The 18569-nt window shown below is 40.0% G+C and overlaps 2 protein-coding genes and 1 long non-coding RNA gene across 15 annotated transcripts in view; 2 read left to right on the top strand and 1 right to left on the bottom strand.

Annotated features, from left to right (window-relative positions):
• Nucleotides 1-18569, top strand: part of TRMT6 (tRNA methyltransferase 6 non-catalytic subunit) — a 69046-nt gene that overhangs the window by 19043 nt on the left and 31434 nt on the right. The window lies entirely within an intron of this gene.
• Nucleotides 1-18569, bottom strand: part of MCM8 (minichromosome maintenance 8 homologous recombination repair factor) — a 48038-nt gene that overhangs the window by 10779 nt on the left and 18690 nt on the right. For 6 of the 9 annotated variants that reach the window (XR_010154079.1, XR_010154078.1, XR_010154080.1 and 3 more), the window contains exons 11-17: nt 16158-16188; nt 14978-15118; nt 10141-10282; nt 4993-5188; nt 3159-3378; nt 2032-2241; nt 806-882 (exon numbers count right to left, since the gene is read on the bottom strand). Coding sequence is in view for 6 of the 9 variants with exons in the window: in XM_003953675.6 (XP_003953724.3) it covers nt 806-882; nt 2032-2241; nt 3159-3378; nt 4993-5188; nt 10141-10282; nt 14978-15118; nt 16158-16188 (1017 nt within the window). In the remaining 3 variants the exon portion in view is untranslated. The remainder of the gene's footprint in view (nt 1-805; nt 883-2031; nt 2242-3158; nt 3379-4992; nt 5189-10140; nt 10283-14977; nt 15119-16157; nt 16189-18569) is intronic. The other 3 variants (XM_003953677.6, XM_063802601.1, XM_063802602.1) reach the window with 1 other exon arrangement.
• Nucleotides 182-2050, top strand: LOC134809144 (uncharacterized). Its single transcript, XR_010154081.1, has 2 exons — nt 182-269; nt 1928-2050. It is a non-coding gene; the product is annotated as an uncharacterized LOC134809144 (long non-coding RNA).

Here is an 18569-nt window from a genome sequence, read left to right as displayed (position 1 = left end):
TTGGAATTTTGAAGCTTATGAAAGTATGGACCTATTAAAAAATTTTTTTTATCTGGAATAAAAAAAACTACCTAAAATAATATTACTGATTTTTAAAAATCTATGTCTAAGGTAAACATATATGCTCAATTAATTTTTCTTTTCTACCTTCTAGGAATCATTATCTACTAAATGATGTAAAATGCAAAGGATACAATTTAGCAATATTTATCAAAAACCTATAGTATTTACTGTTGAACCCAGAAATATCGCTTCTGAGAATTTATCATGTAGGTGCACAACTTACCCACATATGAAGTATCTTACGTAGAACATTACTCACTGTAGCATTATTTAAAAGCACAAGAATGGAAAATATTTATGTGTCAATAGGGGACTGATCAAATATACTATATAGTATATCTACACAATAGAATACTCTAGCTATAAAAAAAGAGTCTCTAATAAAAAAAGGTCTCTGGATATATTGTTAAAATTCAAAACCAGTACAGAAGAGTATAAACAGCGGACTGTGGAAAAGCAATGGGTGTCTGGGTGAAGGGCGAGTAGGTGGTAAATAGCTCTTCTCCAGTAGGTTTTGAAACTGATTTTAGCACTATGTAAATGTATTACTCATTCAAAAAAATTTCTAATGTAAAGATTATTTACACAGTGAGAAATATTTTAAACTAAGAAACGGTACTCTGTTTAGGAGGAAAATAAGTGACCCAATGGGCTAAATAAAAGTAGCCTTGGCCTATCACCTAATTTGAGATGGGAAGATAACTGGTATTTCATGTAAAACAATTTGAAATTTTTATCTTACCTATATTTCATAATTTCCACTATATCCTCAGCATCTTCTTTGGTTGCTTCCTCTCTCAATTCCAACCTTGCTCGTGCCTTTAAAAGAAAACACCATTTTCAGATGATGAAAGATGAATATATTTACCATAGTATGTCTAAGCTTTACTTCATTTACTCATTTTACACAAAAACTGACCTTTAGGCGAAGAAGGTTATAACATCAAAAGTCAAAATATGAAAGTAATTCTCTGGGCTGGGGGTGGTGGCTCACGCCTATAATCCCAGCACTTTGGGAGGCTGAGGTGGGAGGATCACTTGAGCCCAGGAGTTCGAGACCAGCCTGGGCAACAAAGTGAGGACCTGTCTCTACAAAAAAATTTTCAAATTAGCTGGGTGCGGTGATGTATGCCTGTAGTCCCAGCTACTTGGGAAGCTGAGGTGGGAGGATCCCTTGAGCCTGGGAGGAGAGGCTGCAATGAGCCTTGATCATGCCACTGAACTCCAGCCTAGGTGACAGAGGGAGACCCTGACTCAGGGCAAACAAACAAAAAAAATCTGTGAAACCTTGACTATGAAAATTACAACTCACTTAAAATAAGGATAAACCTCATTTTTACTTATTAACGTATATTTCTGAGTAATCATTTCAGGAGATTTGATGATGAAATATACTTGGTTTTCCCTTGCCTTTTACTTTTAGGAAATCATACCTAACCAATATGGTAAAACAACAAAGAAGAATTAATCAGATTTTAGGAGCAAAAAGCCCAAACTCTGAGCTAGCTAATTTTTACTGCCAGAGTTCTCTTAGTATTTCAAAATGTGAATAGATATTACTGCTGTTAAAAACACAGGAACTATCCTTGTGGACCTGTCATGTAAAAAATAAAATACTCAAGATACCTGACACATTCCATGTTCCCATATACTCAACTTGGGTCTCATACTCCTAGTTAACCTAACCACTTTTCAGATATTCCAGGAGTCTCCTAAGGGTCAGTCAAAGAAAAACAAAAGAAAAGTTGCATGCTAAGTAATTGATTCTGTGACTAGAAAGAAGTAGCTATACTTGGATATGTTATAGACATGACAAAATCTTTTAAAAAACTTTCATCCATCCATTTCTAACATCTCTCTATAGAAAGAAAAATGGAGTCAATTATGCAGAAAATACTTCAAAAGAGAAGTCAAGGCACACCCTTCCCCTTTAAGCCAAAAAAAGCATGACCATAAAAAGAAACAAACCTCTGTCAGACGAATCAAAGATTCCAGCTGCCTGGTAGTGATTGGTGAGCTATTTAACCTCTGGCTCTGTTTCCGGAGCTCAAGGTAAAAATCTTGAAGAACTTGAGCAGCTTCTGTGGATAGCCTTGGGTACACATACTGCCGAGCATAGCCAATGTACTTTCTCAATAGCTGGTGGGGAATGGGATCTATTGTTTCTCCAGGAACCACCTGAAGCATGATTAAAAGGCCCAAGATAACAAAGATAAGTAGCAAATAAAATATTTCTGCTAAAATAACTTGTTTAGGCCAGGTGCAGTGGCTCACGCCTGTAATCCCTGCGCTTTGGGAGACCAAGGAGGACACATCACCTGAGGTCAGGAGTTCAAGACCAGCCTGGCCAACACAGCAAAACCCCATCTCTACTAAAAATACAAAAATTAGCCGGGCGTGGTGGCACGTGCCTGGAGTCCCAGCTACTTGGGAGACTGGGGCAGGAGAATCACTTGAACCCGAGAGACAGAGGTTGCAGCGAGCCAAGATCACACCACTGCACTCCAGCCTGAGCGATAGAGTGAGACTATGTCTCAGAATAAGTAACTTGTTTAGATACATATACAATTCTAAAAGACTCTCCAAATCAACCAAACACTTTATCTGTAGGTCTCATCTTAGCTGACTTAGATTCCTTTTTTTTTTCTTTTTTTGAGACAGTTTCGCTCTGTCACTCAGGCTGGAGTGCAGTGGTGCGATCTCAGCTCACTGCAACCTCCGCCTCCCAGGTTCAAGCAATTCTCCTGCCTCAGCCTCCCAAGTAGCTGGGATTACAGACACGCGCCACCATGCCCAGCTAATTTTTGTATTTTTAGTAGAGATAGGGTTTCATCATGTTGGCCAGGATGGTCTCGATCTCTTGACCTCATGATCCACCTGCCTCGGCCTCCCAAAGTGCTGGGATTATCGGCATAAGCCACCGCGCCAGGCTGACTTGGATTATTTCAAATGAAGTTTACATAAACTCTAGTATGGAAATATTAAAAAGTTATGGTAAAAAAAAAGTTTGTATTCTACTGCTCTACAATAAGCCACACACTGAACTCTGACATTCAAACAGAACCAAACTGAATAAGGAGAAGAAACATTTATACCTTTAGTCTTTCTGATAATGGTTTCTCAGAAACTACTTCAAGTACCGAAGTATTTGAATCTCGACTATTCATACGAGCTACTGTGGCACTGCTAATGGTTCTCTGCTTTCCAGCTCTTATTGCAATCACATGTTCAGAGAGTAAGTGATCATGATGCTCATTTGGAGTATCTAACAGGATAAAGACCAAATCAAATCTGGATAGTAGTGCACTCCCCATTCTATGAAGCATGAAAGAAAGAAGAAACAATGATTGGAATCAAAAGGAAAAACTAGAAAACTGTTTACTCACTTGTTTACTACTCAAGTTCCACGCAGAACTTGAAAAACCAAGATTTAGATTAAAGAAATAAGCAAATAGCTTCTTGGATTCGATATATCCAACCACTGCAACATGGGCACAAGAATTACATGTATCTACCCTGGGTAGGTTGAGGACATGGCTCTTTCTCACACCCCCAAACCCACTGAATTCTTCATGTCCTATTATCACTAATTGGCAATACTGCTACATGGGATATCAGAGGTTAGCTAGTTCAGTATTTTGTTCATGATACCATTAAAAAACAGAATCCAAGTCTGTTGGATTTTTGTTCAATAGATCTTTCTGATTTTTCTAATATAGCACTTTGTCATTTTACTAAAGAAAAACTACCAGTAGGTTGATTTTTTTGGTGGTGGTGGTAAATACCCTAAATCTCCAAGTACACATTGTGTATTTCACTATGTATCAAAGACTGTTTCTATATTGATACATTATTAAACAACAGGAAATTAACTCCACCCCCACTAGGCTTAAGGCTCTAATTTTTCAGGAGGTACTCTTTTGTCTTTTTCTCACTTTTGTATCACTTAAATATATTTTTCCTTTTCCACACATTTTGTCCAAGCTGTACAGAATGAATTAGAAGAGAAAGCATACATACAGATATAAACATTGTTTTTGAAAAAAGCAGGATCATACCACATATTTAAGTTTGTTAATGTGCTCTTCTCACTTAATAGTACAGCACAGACATGTTCCCCCATTAGTACATACAAAGCCACTTTTGTTCTCATAATCACTACAGTCTTATTATAGTTTTAAGGTGTTTCCAATGTTTGGCAGCAATAATGCTGCAATACCCATGCTATAAACCTATCGTTGTGCACTTGTATGACTATTTCTGTGAACAGTAGTCCTAAAAGTAGAGTGGCTATAACAAACAGAATGTGCATTTAGAATTGTGATCAACACACCAAGGGGTCCCACAAAATAATAAATTGTGTATGTGAGAAACAATTTCTTTTTCTTTTTTTTTGACATGGCGTCTCACTCTGTCACCCAGGCTGGAGTGTGGTGTCACAATCTCGGCTCACTGCAACCTCCACCTCCCAGGTTCAAGCAATTCTCCTGCCTCAGCCTCCCAAGTAGCTGAGATTACAGGCGGCTGCCATCATGCCTGGCTAATTTTTGTATTTTTACTAAAGATGGGGTTTTGCCATGTTGGCCAGGCTGTTCTCAAACTCCTGACTTCAGGTGATCCACCTGCCTCAGCCTCCCAAAGTGCTGGGATTACAGGCATAAGCCACCCGCCCAGCCACTGAGAAACCATTTCCACACTACTTTGCCAAAAATGATTAATATTTAAAATGTTTGCCAATCTGGTGGATCTCATTGGTACTTCATTGTTTTACTCTGCAGTGTTTAAGCACATTTTTGTACATTTATTGGACATTTATAACTTCTGTGAAATATCCATGTTTTTCTCCTGTAGTTCTGTGAACTATTTCTTTTTCTTATTGAATTAGAGTGATTCAATATATTAAAGGTATAAATATTTGAAGAGACTTACTTTAAATTCTCAGAAACTGTTTTGGCTTTATTGTAATGTCCTCCAACTGGATTTGCAGCAGCAATAATGGAAGTTCTCGCAGGAAGGCTACAAACCACACCAGCCTTAGCAAGACTAATACTTTGCTGCTCCATGGCTTCCAACAAGGCTTGATGTTGATTCCCCATCTTATCAAATTCATCGATTCCACAAATACCTACAATCAAAGTAGAATAAAGCAGAAAAAACATTTTTTCTTTGGTCGAGTTCCAAATTTTATAGGATAGAAATTGTTTCACAATAATTATTTCCATTTGTTTCAGCAGTTAAAATTATAAAATGTCATACAATGGAGAATTACTGTTTGTTCCGCAGCAAGTTAATACATTTGTCTTATTTAACTAAGTTTTGTGTAATAGTTATTCCTTCAGCATTTTTCATACGCAAGGCACTATGTTGTGAGGATTACAAAAATGAAGAGGAGGTAAGAGTAATTCTCAAAATGCTTAAGGAGTTAAATTCAAATGGGTGAGATGTTACATACACACACACACACACACACACACATGCACAATAAGTATACCTCAATACACATATAATAAGTTTATATGTTTAATAAGTATATTTCAAAACCTATACCAGGTATTGACTATACACTTGAATGCACTTACAGGGAAATCACTTAATCTCTTTAAACATAATACAATGCACCACCACTAACTAAAGGCACTGTATGTACCAGGAATGTCATGTCTATTGCATAAGTTATTGGAGATTCTCTAACATTACCTCGTAATATTTGTCTTCCTTTCTCCCCATACCAGTTAGTTTAGTATCTGGGGGTCACATCTGAAGGGCTTTGCTGTGGTTAAACCCCTCCATATCTACTCTATACCTAAGTAAGCCTTACTAGCACAGAGGAGTATATGGAAAATAACTGCTGATTAGTCTTTTTGACCCCCAGCTGCTAACCTAACTGGTATGGGGAGCAGGGAAGACAAATATTATAAAGTAATGTTAGAGAGTCCCCAATAACTTGTGCAATAGACATGACATTCCTGGCACATACAGTGCCTTTAGTTTATTTCAACAGATTTTCTTCTATCCTTGAATCCATTTCTGGTTTCATGTTTGGGTGTTCTACTTCATGGAACCAATTATGTTGAATTTCCTTTGTTCTCTATCTCTGTTACTTCCCCTCTAATTGTATTAAGCTTTGTTCTTTTGCATTCACTGCGATTATCTCAAGCCTTTCCTCTTTATAATTTCTCATTCAGCAGTGTCAATTTTATATATTAGTTTAATAACATTGTTAGTCATCAATTTGTCTCTCATAGCCTTATCTTTTTGTTTTGAGCTATTTCATTAATGTTCTTATCAAACATGAAACACTCATGGGAAATTTTCATTTGTTCCTTAGATTATAATTTTGTCTACAGTGAGGTCTTTTACTGGGCATATTAAATGTCTTTCTTTCTTCCTACGTTATTTCTTCACAGCTGCTATGCTGTCTCTTTGTCTTGCTCATGTATAATAATGGCTGCTCTGTCCAAACCTATTTTTTCCGACACAGTATATATGAATTCTTGTCAATACGCTTTTCCCAATGTAATTTTGACCCATTTTTTCCTTTCCAGCTACAGTTTGCACTTTTTGGTAACGTAATGATTTAGGAGGGGGAAGCAAGGGGGGCTTTGTTGAACTTTGTGCCACCTTTCTTGCTGATCTCTTCTGAGAGTTCACCCCCCTCTGTTGGGAATGTGTCCCATATTCATGGCAGGGGATCCCAGTGCATTAGCCTGTTCCTGCTGTTCAATGTGGGGCTCTGGGACATAGTGAGCCTTCCCTGCCTGTGCTAAGATCCTAGCAGTGGTACACTCACAGGCTTTATCTCCACCTTTCCCTGAGCTGCCTATTGCTCTGTCTGCCTATACCTCTCTGGATTCATGGTATTACTGGAAATTATCAAGATTGCTAATGCAATTCCTCAGAGATGGGGTAGGAACAAAGTCAAGCTACTTCCTACTTTGGCTGTCACTTTTCAAAGTATAAAGCAGGAGCTGGTAAGCCTTTTCCGCAAAGGTGCAGAAGTATATATTTTAAGTTTCACAGGCCATGCACAACCTTACATATTCTTCGGCTTTTCTGTTTGTTTGTTTGTTTGTACTTTACAATCTTTTAAAAATAAATAAGCCAGTTTTAGCTTGTGGACTGTACTAAAACACGCTGTTGGCTGGTTTGACCTGTGGACCAAAGTTTAATGACCCCTTGTTTTAAAGCATAAAACATAAACTTTGAATTTTTTTTTTTTTTTTTTTTTTTGAGAGACAGAGTTTCGTTCTGTTACCCAGGCTGGAGTACAGTGGCACCATCATGTCTCACTGCAACTCCTTGGTTCAAGCGATTCTTGTGCCTCAGCCACCTGAGCAGCAGGGATTACAGGCATGCGCCACCTCACCCAACTAATTTTTGTATTTTTAGTAGAGACAGGGTTTTGCCATGTTGGCCAGGCTGGTCTCAAACTCCTGGTCTCAAGTGCTCTGCCTGCCTTGGCCTCCCAAAGTGCTGGCATTAAAATTTTTTTAAAAAACCTCCAAATCACCTTCTACTTCTAGTTAATGAAAAGTTTCATGGTTTCATGAGTATCATCTTTTTATTACTATATTTTACCTGGTAACTTAGCAAAGATATTCTCACTTCTGATGAGCTATATAATAACGAGATACATGTTTTTGGTATTTATTTATTCAGCAAATATTTACTAGATATAAATGCAATAAATTTATAAATTCAATAAACTGAATGCCTTCTATATACCAGTACTATGTTCTAGGAATGCCAAGTATGGCACTGAAAAGACAAAATTCCCTGCTCTTGGAAGCTTATGTTCTACTCAGCCAATAGGGGTTCTAGGCAATAAAAAAGTAAACAATATAGAAGGTAAAAAGTGCTATGGAAGGAAAAAGTAGATTAGGGTAAGGAAAATAAGGTCTGCTAAGGTGCAGCAGGGGCAGGGAGGTTATAAGTTAAAATACGGTATTTAGGGAAGACCTCACTGGGATCAGGACAGTTCAGCAAAACATTAAGGGGGAAGAAAACAAGCCTTTGCAGCTCTATCTGGGGCAACAAACATTCCAGGCAAACGGAACAGCAAGTACAAAGGCTCTTATGAGGAAATGTGACGTGCCTGGTGTGCTGGTGGTGTCCAAGGCAGAGCCACCAATGGAGCTAGAGAAGAGGAGACATGGGAAGCAGCAGATAAGGAGGCAAAAGAGGTGAAAGGCCAGAACATGAATGGCCCTGGGCCACTCTCAAGACTTTGGCTTTCACTCTGAGCGAGACGGGCAGTTACTGGAGGGTTGTGAGCAAGAGTAACACAATCTAATTTTTAATGAGATTACTGTATTAAAAATAACAGGAAGGGGCAAGCGTGGTTACAGGCATGCCAATTAGATTACAGTAATAATCCATGTGAGACATGATGGTGCCATGGACCAGGGTAATGAAGAAGTGGTTAGATAGCAGATATATTTTGACGGTACAGCCAACAAGATTTGCTGACAGATTAATGTGGGGTATGAGAAAAAGTCAAGGATGGCTCCGTGTTTTCTGATTTGAGCAATTATAATGAGAGTTGTCATTTACTGAGATGAGGAAGACTGTGAAAATAGATTTGAAAGGCAAAATCAGGATTTTAATTTTAGACATGTTAAGTTTGAGAAATTTGTGGAGATACTGTGTAGACAATAAGAAGTATGTGCCTGATATTCAAGGGAAACGAGATTATAAATTTAGAATTTTTCACGGATAGGTAGGTAAAGCCAATGAAACGATACAAGATCACCAAGAAGGTAAATACAGACCTAGAAGACAAAAGGTCCAAGAACTAAGCACCTTAGTTAACAACAGGTAAGAGGTTGTGGAGATGAAGAACCAGTAAACGACTGAGAAAGAAGTAAAGAATGAAGTAAAGTGGCCTGGAAACCAACGAGAGTTTCAAGGGTCTCAAGGAGGAGGGAGTGATTAACTGTGTCAAATGTGGCTACCAGGTCCTGGGTTCAGAAATATGGAAGTCACTGGCAAACCAGAAGGAATGAACGACCTTAACTGGACTGGAATCTGGACACTGCCTGACACATGCATGGAAACATGTTTTCCCAATAAGGTGAAGGCATCACAAAGAGAAACTTAGGTGACAAAGCCCAACGTAGAGGTTTCTTCTTGCTGGGCCCTATGCCTGGATTTCTTATCACCTGTCACTCAAATCCTGAAAAAAACCCAATGAGTTCAGTTACAATACGGCAAAACTATTCATTCTCAAGTAGGCCAGGTGTGGTGGCTCACGCCTGTAGCCTGTAATCTCAGCACTTTGGGAGGTGTGGTGGGTGGATCACTTGAGGCCAGGAGTTCGAGACCAGCCTGGCCAACATGGTAAAACCCCGTCTCTACTAAAAATACAAAAATTAGCTGGATGTGGTCACGCACACCTGTAATCCCAGCTACTCAGGAGGCACGAGAATGGCTTGAACCTGGAAGGCAGAGGTGCAGAAAGCTGAGACTGCACCACTGCACTCCAGCCTGGGTGACAGAGCAAGACTCTGTCTCATAAAAAGAAAAAAACATCGAAAGTAACACCTGTAATCTCCTATTGCAAGTCCTCTGTGAGCAAAGGATGACATCCACCTTTTTGTCAGTGCCAAGGTTTCTAAACTATTTAGAGCTAAATCATAGTAACGCATTCAATAAGTATTTACTGTGCCCCTATGTACTAGGCAATGGGAACATGGCAGTCCACAAGACATCCAAATCCCACCATACAGGGAGCTTACTACAAAGCTTCAAAACAGGCTTTTAAAAAAAATGATCACAAATGTGATAGGTGGTATGAAATGGGAAGTTCAGGGAGCTACACATATTTATTTGATTTTTACATATACTTGTATCTGCTATAAGATTCTGAAAATGAATGACATTAACTACAGTTTCAATTCTGTAGTATAAAAATGATGATACTGCATTTCCAATCATTATTTCTGACAGTGTCAACTTACTGGTTAGGACTTTGCTATCTAAATGTTTCTCTTAAACAGAATGTAAAGAAATCAACTGAAAAGGAAAAGGCTTTTCAAAAAGTCCCAGAATCACTAATTATTCCCTTTGGCCTCTCACCTTGATCACCAAGTACCAGGGCACCAGCTTCCAAAGCAAAATCTCCAGAGGAACTATCTTTTGAAAGAGTTACCGTCAGACCAGAGGTGGTCGTGGTGTTACCACAAACATACACGCCACGTGGGGCAACATTGCACGCTGCCTAAGGAAACAAAAAGTTTAAGAGAATCATCCAAAGTAAAAGGGAAGTAATAGCTAACAGCAGTTGCTCACAAACGTTAGGTATAGGCTAGGTATTCTTTTAAGAGCTTTAGTGTACAAGGTGCACCATCACCAGCAGAGAAAGGTATTATTATATCCTGATTTACTGTTGTCAAAACCAAGGCCAACAAAGAGTGAATGAGGAACTACACAGCTATGAAGGTGGAAAGTCAGGATTCAATCAAACCCAGGCAGTCAGATTCTGAAGTCTGTGGTCATATAAATACTCAACACAATTCCAATTTATGCTTCATTTTCAAGTTCGAAAAGCAAAAACATGAGTACCAATTTTAATTTTGAAGGTTCCAATGCTTCTTTAAACATCAGGTAATAAAATGACTTAATACATGCTCACCTTCTGAGCAAACATGCTATAACAGGCCAGAAAAGTAAAGAGCACAAGAGTTAAAAGCATAGCTCTCTGGAGTCAGACAGACCTGTTTAAATCGTGGCTCCACCATGCACCAGCTGTGTGGCTCTCAGACCTCTCTGAGCCTCAGCTTCCTTATGTTTTATCACAGCATTGCCCTGAACAATAAATGAAATCATGTATGAAAGGCATTTAATTTGGTACCTGGCACATAAGTGCCCAATGTAAAACTGCCGTGTATGGCAGTGCACTGCCCAATTCCAGGGGACAGTATTCACATCTCGAACACCCACTGTTATCCTATGCTGCTGGCTCAATAAATAGTAATTATCATTATTTTTGTTACTTATATAGTCTTTCTGAGAAACCTTATAACACACAGAGTATGATGGTTTACTAGGTGGTAAGAAGAAAACACAAAAATATAAAGTAAATGGTTCATAACAGTTGGTGTTAGCCTAATTTTTAATTTGTTTTGTTATATTTATTATTTTTGAGGCAGGGTCTCACTCTGTCGTCCAGGCTGGAGTGCAGTGGCACAATCCTAGCTCACAGCAACCTTGAACTCCTGGGCTCAAGTGATCGTCCCACCTTGTGATATCCTACCTTGTTTTAACCTGAGTGACTCTCTCCTAGCAGAGAGAGAGCCGGACAGACTCCAATTTAGTTTCTTCACTTGTAAACCCTTTCACCTCCCTCCAGGCATAGCTAGTGTAAAACTGACTCAAAGCACGTCTAGGAATGCACCTGTTGATGAGATGCTGAGGCGAGTTGCACCAGCAGCTCCTGGGGGCACGCGCAGTGCATGGCACCCAAAACCCCTACATTTATCTCTTTGTGATAGTTTAAGCCCCTGTACCTGGAACTGATTATTTTTTTGTAACTGCATTTGTAACCAATTAATTTTTTTAACTTTCTGCCAGTTCTGCTTCTGTAAAAATTGCTTCAGCTAAAATCCCCCCTCCCTATTTAGACCATGGTATAAAAACAAAACTAGCCCCTTCCTTGGGGCTGAGAGAATTTTGGGCGTGAGCTGTCTCTGGGTCGCCGGCTAATAAAGGACTCTTTAATTTGTCTCAAAGTGTGGCGTTTCTCTATAACTCGCATGGTTACAACAACCTCAGCTTCCCTAGTAGCTGGGACTATAGGAGCATGCCACCATGACTGGCTAATTAATTTTCTGTAAGAAACAAGGTCTCACTATGTTGCCCAGGCTGGTCTAAAACTTCTAGGCTCAAGTGATTCTCCCACTTCAGCCTCCTGAGTAGCTGGGACTATAGGCACATACCACCACACCTAATTTTTTTTAAAATTGTTTTTAGAGATGGGATCTCACTATATTGTCCAGCTTGGTCCTCCTGCCTTGGCCTCCCAAAGTGTTGGGATTACAGGCATGAGCCACTGCACCCAGCCTGTTAGTCTCGTTTTTAAAAACCCTGGCTTAGTGTGGCTTACATGCCATACTCTATACTATTTAGGATGTTTAATTTCCACTAACATTACAGATTCTATTTTTAAATTGAGCCAAAGGCATTATTCCAGGTCTGAAAAACAAGAAAAACTGCCAATGTAACTTCTTGGTATTAACACTTTCAATACCACTAGACACATTTTAGAACAACTATCTGCCAAGAAACATTTATTAAAAAAAAAAAAAAGGCCAGGCGTGGTGGCTCATGCCTGTAATCCCAGCACTTTGGGAGGCTGAGGCGGGCGGATCACAAGGTCAGGAGATGGAGACCCTCCTCGCTAACACGGTGAAACCCCATCTCTACTAAAAATACAAAAAATTAGCCGGGCGTGGTGGTGGGCGCCTGTAGTCCCAGCTACTTGGGACGCTGAGGCAGGAGAATGGCATGAACCTGGGAGGCGGAGCTTGCAGTGAGCCAAGATCACGCCACTGCACTCCAGCCTGGGCGGCAGAGCGAGACTCCGTCTCAAAAAAAAAAAAAAAGAGAGAGAGCAAAAAAAGGAAGTTTTATATACTGCAAGCAGTATGTATAAATTATGAGATTTGTACAGATAAGACACTCTAGGGGTTAAAACAGGCTCCCACCTATAATTCACTAATTCCAAAGTTACACACACAAACATGTATAATACCACACAAAAGACAGAAAAGAAAGCTGTAACAATTCAGATCCCCACTTGCATCTTTTCCTCCATATTCTAAACATAATGTTTTCTTTTCTTTTTTTTTTTTTTTAAAGACAGGGTCTTGCTCTATTGCCCAGGCTGGGGTACAGTTGCATAACGATGGCTCCCTGCATTCTCCAACTTCTAGGCTCAAGCAATCATCCTGCTGCAGCCTCCGGAGTAGCAGGGACTACAGGTGTGCACCACCATGCCCAGCTAATTGTTTTATTTTTTGTAGAGATAGGGTCTCACTTTGTTGCACAGGCTGGTCTCGAACTCCAGGCCTCAAGTAATCCTTCCGACTTGGCCTCCCAAAGTGTTAGGATTATAGGCGTAAGCCACTGCACCCAGATTCCTGTTCATGATGAGCTTTGTTTCACCTGTAAGGGGTACCCTGAGCCTCTGTTGTCAGGCTACATTGTAGCGAGGTCTCAGAGCAGAATTTATTTTTTAAAAAGTAGCCCCAGATGGCCAAAAGGAACCAAACATAGATGAAATATCTATGGAATTATAATAATATCTAGGAATTAAAATGACTGGTTTAACACTCAACCACAGGCAATAAAGGATGACTCAGATATGAAGGACAGTGGGTTTATAATGTAATGACAAGATCAAAGCAGTTCTCAAGGCTGGCTGCATATTAGAATCATCTGTGGACTGCTGTACACATATAAACACTAGGACCCTAATAGAAACTCTTAACTCAATTGGCTTGCAGTGGGCTATGGTATTTTCAAAGAGCTCCAAAAGTAATTAAGATGTGCAGCCAGGGTCCCAATCCTTGGAAAAAGATTTAGGAGCCACACTACTACAACTTACTAAAGGGCCAGAGAAGCCCTGGTCAATTTTCCACATCGAGTGAAGAAGGGGGCCACAGGCATTTTTAGAAAGCACAGTGGCCGAGCACAGTGGTTCACACCTTTAATCCCAGCACTTTGGAAGCTAAGGCAGGTGGATCTGCTTGAGCCCAGGAGTTCGAGACCAGCCTGGGCAACATGCCAAAACCCCATCTCTACAAAAGAAGCATTAGCCAGGCATGGTGGCACATGCCTACAGTCCCAGCTACTTGAGAGGCTGAGTTGGAAGAATTGCCTGAGCCCAAGGTGGAAGCTGCAGTAAGCCAAAGTTGCGCCACTGTACTTCAGTCTGGGCAAAAGAGGGAGACCTTGTCTCAAAAAAATCAAGTAGAAAGCACATTACGGCTGGCTTACCGGGTGTCACTTTAAGGAAACTACAAGCATACCAATAAGCAGCACCTTCTAAAGCCATCATAAAACCCAGGAAAGGAAAACCACTAGGCTCTGACTGGCAGAGGCAGAATTTTCTTGGGGATCTGCAAATGACCGATCACAGCAGTTGCCTTGCTTTGGGCCGAGCGTGGTGGCTCACGCCGGTAATCCCAGCACTTTGGGAGGTTAAGGTGGGTGGATCACTTGAGGCCAGGAGTTCAAGACCAGCCTGGCCAACACAGCAAAACCCTGTCTCTACTAAAAATACAAAAATTAGCTGGGCGTGGTGGTGCGCACCTATAATCCCAGCTACTCAGGAGGCTGAGGCACAGGGATTGCTTAAAAGCGGGAGGCAGAGGTTGCAGTGAGCCCAGATCATGCCACTGCACTCCAGCCTGGGCAACAGAGTGTGACTCTGTCTCAAAAAAAAAAAAAAAGGTTGCCTTGATTTGGACTCAGAAGCAGCGGAGATGTATACAGACAGATCCCACACCTTTAGCAGACTGTTCTTAAAGCCCAATACAGTGTTTACGTACTTGTATGAGGGAGAATAGGTGACCCTGCTTTAACTCCCCTGAACTATTCTGTTCATAGGTGAGGTCACATAACAACAACAACAAAGACTAGCAAAACAATGGTTAGAGAAATGGTTAATATTTCCTAATAGTTGATGTCTCAACAGACCAAGATGTTTGTACAGCCTCTGTAACAGGAGACTGGCTCAATTTAAAAATATGGTCAGATGTAAGTTACATATTACTCACACAAATTCCAATTCATTTACACCACCTAACCATGTCCTCTGGAACACACACTACATGCTTTGAGAAAATTCACTTGTGAATTATTAACGCATTTTACAAGCAAAAGAACAAACACTAAATGACTGATTGTCTACCTGTAGCATCTGACTTTTTCCTAGGCCTGGATCTCCAACAACAAGGATGTGTGGGTCTCCCCGAATTGGAATTCTGTTTTTGTCATCTGCATATTTCTGGCTTCCTCCAAAGAGTGCTAATGCCAAACCTGCTTTAACAAGCTCAAGTGCGAAAAAAGAACAAAAAACAGAAGTAAGGAAAACATAAAGGTGACTAGTAAAGGGGGTATTCCTCCTTCTATAATATTAATTTGTTTGGGGATTGTTTTAAAAGCATGATAATTTTTTTCTAAGAAAAGGAAGTCTAAAAACAAACTTCTATCATGTAAATGATTAAAAACTAAAAACTTGAAAGCATATAAAATCAGAGAGCTATCTTAGAAATTACTAAGACCTACCTTGCAAGGCATAAATCCATTCCACAAAAAAGAGAAATATTTGTTTTTGCTTTAATACTGGCAGTGTCTAGTCACTTTAAAAGCCCATTTCTTACCAAAAGTAGCTGGGTCTGGTGGCGCATGCCTGTAGTCCCAGCTACTCAGCAGGCTGAGGTGGGAGAATTGTTTGAACTTGGGAGGTGGAGGTTGCAGTGAGCTGAGATCGCACCATTGTACTCTAGCCTGGGCGACAGAGCAAGACTCCATCTCAAAAAAATAAATAAATAAAATAAAAGCCCATTTATATTTACTCTAGTTGGTAAAAGTTTTTTCTTAAAAGGAGCTATACGGCTGACACCTATAATCCCAGCACTTTGGAGGCTAAATTGGGTGGATCACTTGAGGCCAGGACTTACAGACCAGCGTGGGCAACATGGCAAAACCCCATCTCTACACATCTCTACAAAAAATACAAAAAAATTAGCTGCACATGGTGGTGCATGCCTGTAGTTCCAGCTACTCAGGAGGCTGAGGTGAGGAGGATGACCTGAGCCCCAAAGCTGGAGGTTGCAGTGAGCCATGACTGCGCCATCACACTCTAGCCTGGGTGACAGAGCGAAACCCTGTCTCAAAAAATTTAAAAAATTTTTTAAAAAAAGGAGCTATAGTTTGCTTGCCTCCCATATCATTAATTTACAAATAAAGATTCATATTAAGATATAAATAACTGGCCAATAGAAATGTGCTACTTTCTGTAAAGTTTTTATATGTTATTTTTGCTAACCTTATAAACTTTTTGAGTAAAGATAAAGTAAAATACTTACTTCATGACCAAAAATGACAGGGCAAAGCGAGCTGAAAAACAGAACACAACTTATAAATTCTAATTTATACTTCATTGATCCATTAGGAGATCTCCTCTACAATTTGTTTAACTTGCTTAATATCAACAAAGACAAATGTAAAAAATTTACATCCCCTCAACTGAAATTTTATTCTTACAGTACATTTCTCAAAATTCTTGGTTAATCTATAAAGGTTAGAATTTTTTAAAAACTCTGCATAAGGAAAAGAGGATACTTGCAAAGCATCTTAAAGTAACTAAATACAATGTTGCTCTTCTTACACAACTAGCCTTAAAATGCGTCACAATCATGGTCTTCCATTTTAGGATACGGGATTATATTGTATTTTATGTGAACAGACATCTTGAGACTGTGCAGCCAAGTCACTGAAAGGAGACTAAGAAGTGAACTCAGTATATAATACTCTAAGATGGGATAAAATTTCATTTTTTTCAGTTCAAGTCAAAAGGTCAAATTAAATAAGAAAATTAGGCCGGGTGCAGTGATTTGTAGAACCAGGAAGTCCAGAAAGGTGGGATAACTAAAGCATGGGCTTCCAGCCTACAGGTAAATCTAAACATTTTCTGGTTGACAATTGGTTGAGTTTGTCTAAAGACCTGGGATCAATAGAAAGGAATGTTTGGGATGCAAGAGGTTGTAGAGACCAAAGTTTTATCATGCAGATGAAGCTTTTAGCTAGCAGGTTTCAGAGAGAACAGGCTGTAAAATGTTTCTTATTAGATTTAAAATCTGTGTTGATGTTAATGCCAGAGAGGTATAATAAGGCATGTCTGACCCCCACTTCCCTTTGTGGCCTGAATCAGTCTTTCAGGTTAAATCTTAAGAGCCCTGGCTGAGGAGGAAGTCTGTTTAAATGGGTGGGGGGCCTTGGAATTTTATTTTTGGTTTACAGGTTCATGCCTGTAATCCCAGCAAGCACTCTGGGAGGCCAAGGTGGAAGAACTGCTTCAGCCCAAAAGTTCAAAACTAGCCTGTGCAACAAAGTGAGACCCCAATATCTATAAAAAAAAAAAAATTAAAAATTAGCCAGGCGTGGTGGCACACACCTTTAGTCCCAGCTACTTGTGAGGCTGAGGTGGGAGAATAACTTAAGGCCAGGAGTTTGAAGCTACAGTGAGCTCTGATTGTGCCATGGCAATCCAGCCTGGGCAACACAGCAAGACCCTGTCTCTAAAAAAAATTAAGAGAAAGAGTATAAAACAGTACATTTATATTTGTCAATTTTATAAACAAGGAACAAACAAAAATAGGGTGGGAGAGAAAATCAGGAGTAAAACGTGAGTCTTTATTCCCTTTTAATATATGTAAACACAGAAGGAGGTGGTGGTGTGCTCATATCCCCTTGGCACTCACTGTTCAGTATGTTCCGGCTTCCTACTGGCATCTGCACCTGTCTGCCAAAGACCTTTCTATGGCCACACAAGCATCGCCGGCAGGCAGGATGGGCAGGCCAGAAGTGCTGCGGTGTTTAATACTCCTGGGGGCAGTCCCAAATGTAGGCCCTTAAATGGACAAATACTGAAGCTGGCTTTCCACAGTGGAGTTTTCCACTGGCCCAGGAGGATTATGTCCCAGATGCTAGTGGGTCACCTGTTCGTTAAGGCACCTACACTGGCTGCCATCATTTCCCTACCAGTAACTCCAGAATCACCTCCCAAGTAAACTATGTTGATCCAAATCATTGCTTCTGAAGGAATCTAAACTAAAACATAAACTTCTACTGTCACCTAGGCTGGGTTGACAAACTTTTTCTTAAAGGGCCAGAAAGTATTTTCAGCTTCACAGGCTATACTGTCTCAGTCACAACTATTCAACTTGTAGTGTGCAAGCAACTGTGAACAGTAATGTAAGTAAACTGGGTGGGGCTGTGTTTTAATACAATTTGACTTACAAAAACAGGCAGCCTGCCTAGTTTGCCAATCTCTGCTAAACTGATAATAGAGGACCATGAAAAATTCTAGTTTTGATGCTGAAATCACAAACATGGAGGGGGAAAAAGCAAACTGTGGGAAGAAAACTAAAGTTTTCCATACTTACTCTTCTGTAAGTATGGGAGAAGAGGGACCACTAAAAATGTTCAGTTTTAATTTACAACTGTTAAGAGGAACCAAAGATGTTTGGATTGTCGACCAGGTTGCTTCCTTGGCCACCTGCTCAAAGGACTCACTCCAAGACCACCCCAGCAACCCTAAGTTAGAGCAGCCTCTCTTCCAGGGTGGGTCTGAATGGCTTTTATTCAGAGGGAAGTAGGATTTAAGGACAAAAAACCCCTGTGGAGCACTATTCTTTACTCAGTCAGCTAATTAACATATTAAAGCCAGAAAGAAAAAGCATCAAATCCTCTTACAGACCTGAGCCTACTGAACAGCA

The sequence above is a fragment of the Pan troglodytes genome, chromosome 21 (assembly GCF_028858775.2).
Source record: "Pan troglodytes isolate AG18354 chromosome 21, NHGRI_mPanTro3-v2.0_pri, whole genome shotgun sequence".
Classification (NCBI taxonomy): Eukaryota; Metazoa; Chordata; class Mammalia; order Primates; family Hominidae; genus Pan; species Pan troglodytes.
The sequence above is the reverse complement of the archived record's forward strand: the minus strand, read 5'-3'. Positions and strand labels throughout refer to the sequence as shown.